General features: G+C 43.6%; 1 protein-coding gene across 1 annotated transcript in view; it reads left to right on the forward strand.

The window, feature by feature from the left end:
• Positions 1-1024, forward strand: part of arpp19a (cAMP-regulated phosphoprotein 19a) — a 9221-nt gene extending 8197 nt beyond the window's left edge. Inside the window, exon 3 of the mRNA XM_062024382.1 lies at positions 1-1024. This exon is cut by the window's left edge and continues 26 nt beyond it. Within this exon, the coding sequence (XP_061880366.1) occupies positions 1-145 (145 nt within the window). The 3' untranslated portion in view covers positions 146-1024.

Below are 1024 nucleotides of genomic sequence, written 5' to 3' on the forward strand. Positions count from 1 at the left end.
CAACATGGCCAAAGCCAAGATAAAGAACAAGCAGTTACCAACAGCGGCGCCGGAGAAGACCGAGATTACAGGCGACCATATCCCCACCCCCCAGGACCTGCCTCAGAGGAAACCCTCCCTGGTGGCCAGCAAACTGGCTGGCTGATGATGCTCAGTCAGGCGTCCACTATACACCTCCAAGAGCTTGTAACATTACCTCTCCCCACCCCTCACAGGAACACCTGTTTACCAACTCAGCCACCCTAACCCCGCCCAGCAGGAAATACTTTGCTGACACCTTCCAATCAGTCTTTCTTTTACTCCACTGGCTGCTATCTCAGCTCTTGTATCCTTCTGTCCTCTTTGCATTTCTCTTAATTACTCTCATGTAAGATACACTGAAAGACAGGACATCAAAATGTTAACGATTGAGAACTACAAGCTTTTAGAAGACAACAAAGGCTTTTATTGTGACGAGAGTGTGTATATAGTACATTTCATTTTGTTAGGCACATCAGCCATTTTGCAGATTTCTTATCATTTTACTGTATTTCCTTCTTTGTGTATAGGACACTGTCAGTAAGCTCCATTCATTTGTTTTTTATCTCTCAAGAAGCGGTGGCGTTGTATGTAAGGACCACAGTGTTGGACTGTGTGAACCCACGCCCCAAAAACTCCCAAATGCAAAGCTTTTTTAAAAACAAAATGAATTGATGTTCTTACTAAGCTCCACACAGAAGCTGCATGTAAGCAATGAAGCTGATAAACGCTGCATTCAAAGACTACTCGGGACCAGGAAAATTGCCTTTAAAGGGGAGATGAGAGAGAGATGAGTGTAGGTCCCTACTATCATTCTATGCCCGTTACATCTGTGGGCACTGGGATCAGACAAAGAAAGCCCTTTGTTCTGTCTTTATTGCTTTACCAGGGTCCTCCACAGATGTGTAATCCAAGCTAGCACATTTATCTAGCATGTAAATAAATGGTTGCCCTCCTGTTCTTTTGTGCCATTTTGGTTTGTAAATAAAATAGTTTTGCACAAATA

Source organism: Entelurus aequoreus, linkage group LG02 (assembly GCF_033978785.1).
Source record: "Entelurus aequoreus isolate RoL-2023_Sb linkage group LG02, RoL_Eaeq_v1.1, whole genome shotgun sequence".
Classification (NCBI taxonomy): domain Eukaryota; kingdom Metazoa; phylum Chordata; class Actinopteri; order Syngnathiformes; family Syngnathidae; genus Entelurus; species Entelurus aequoreus.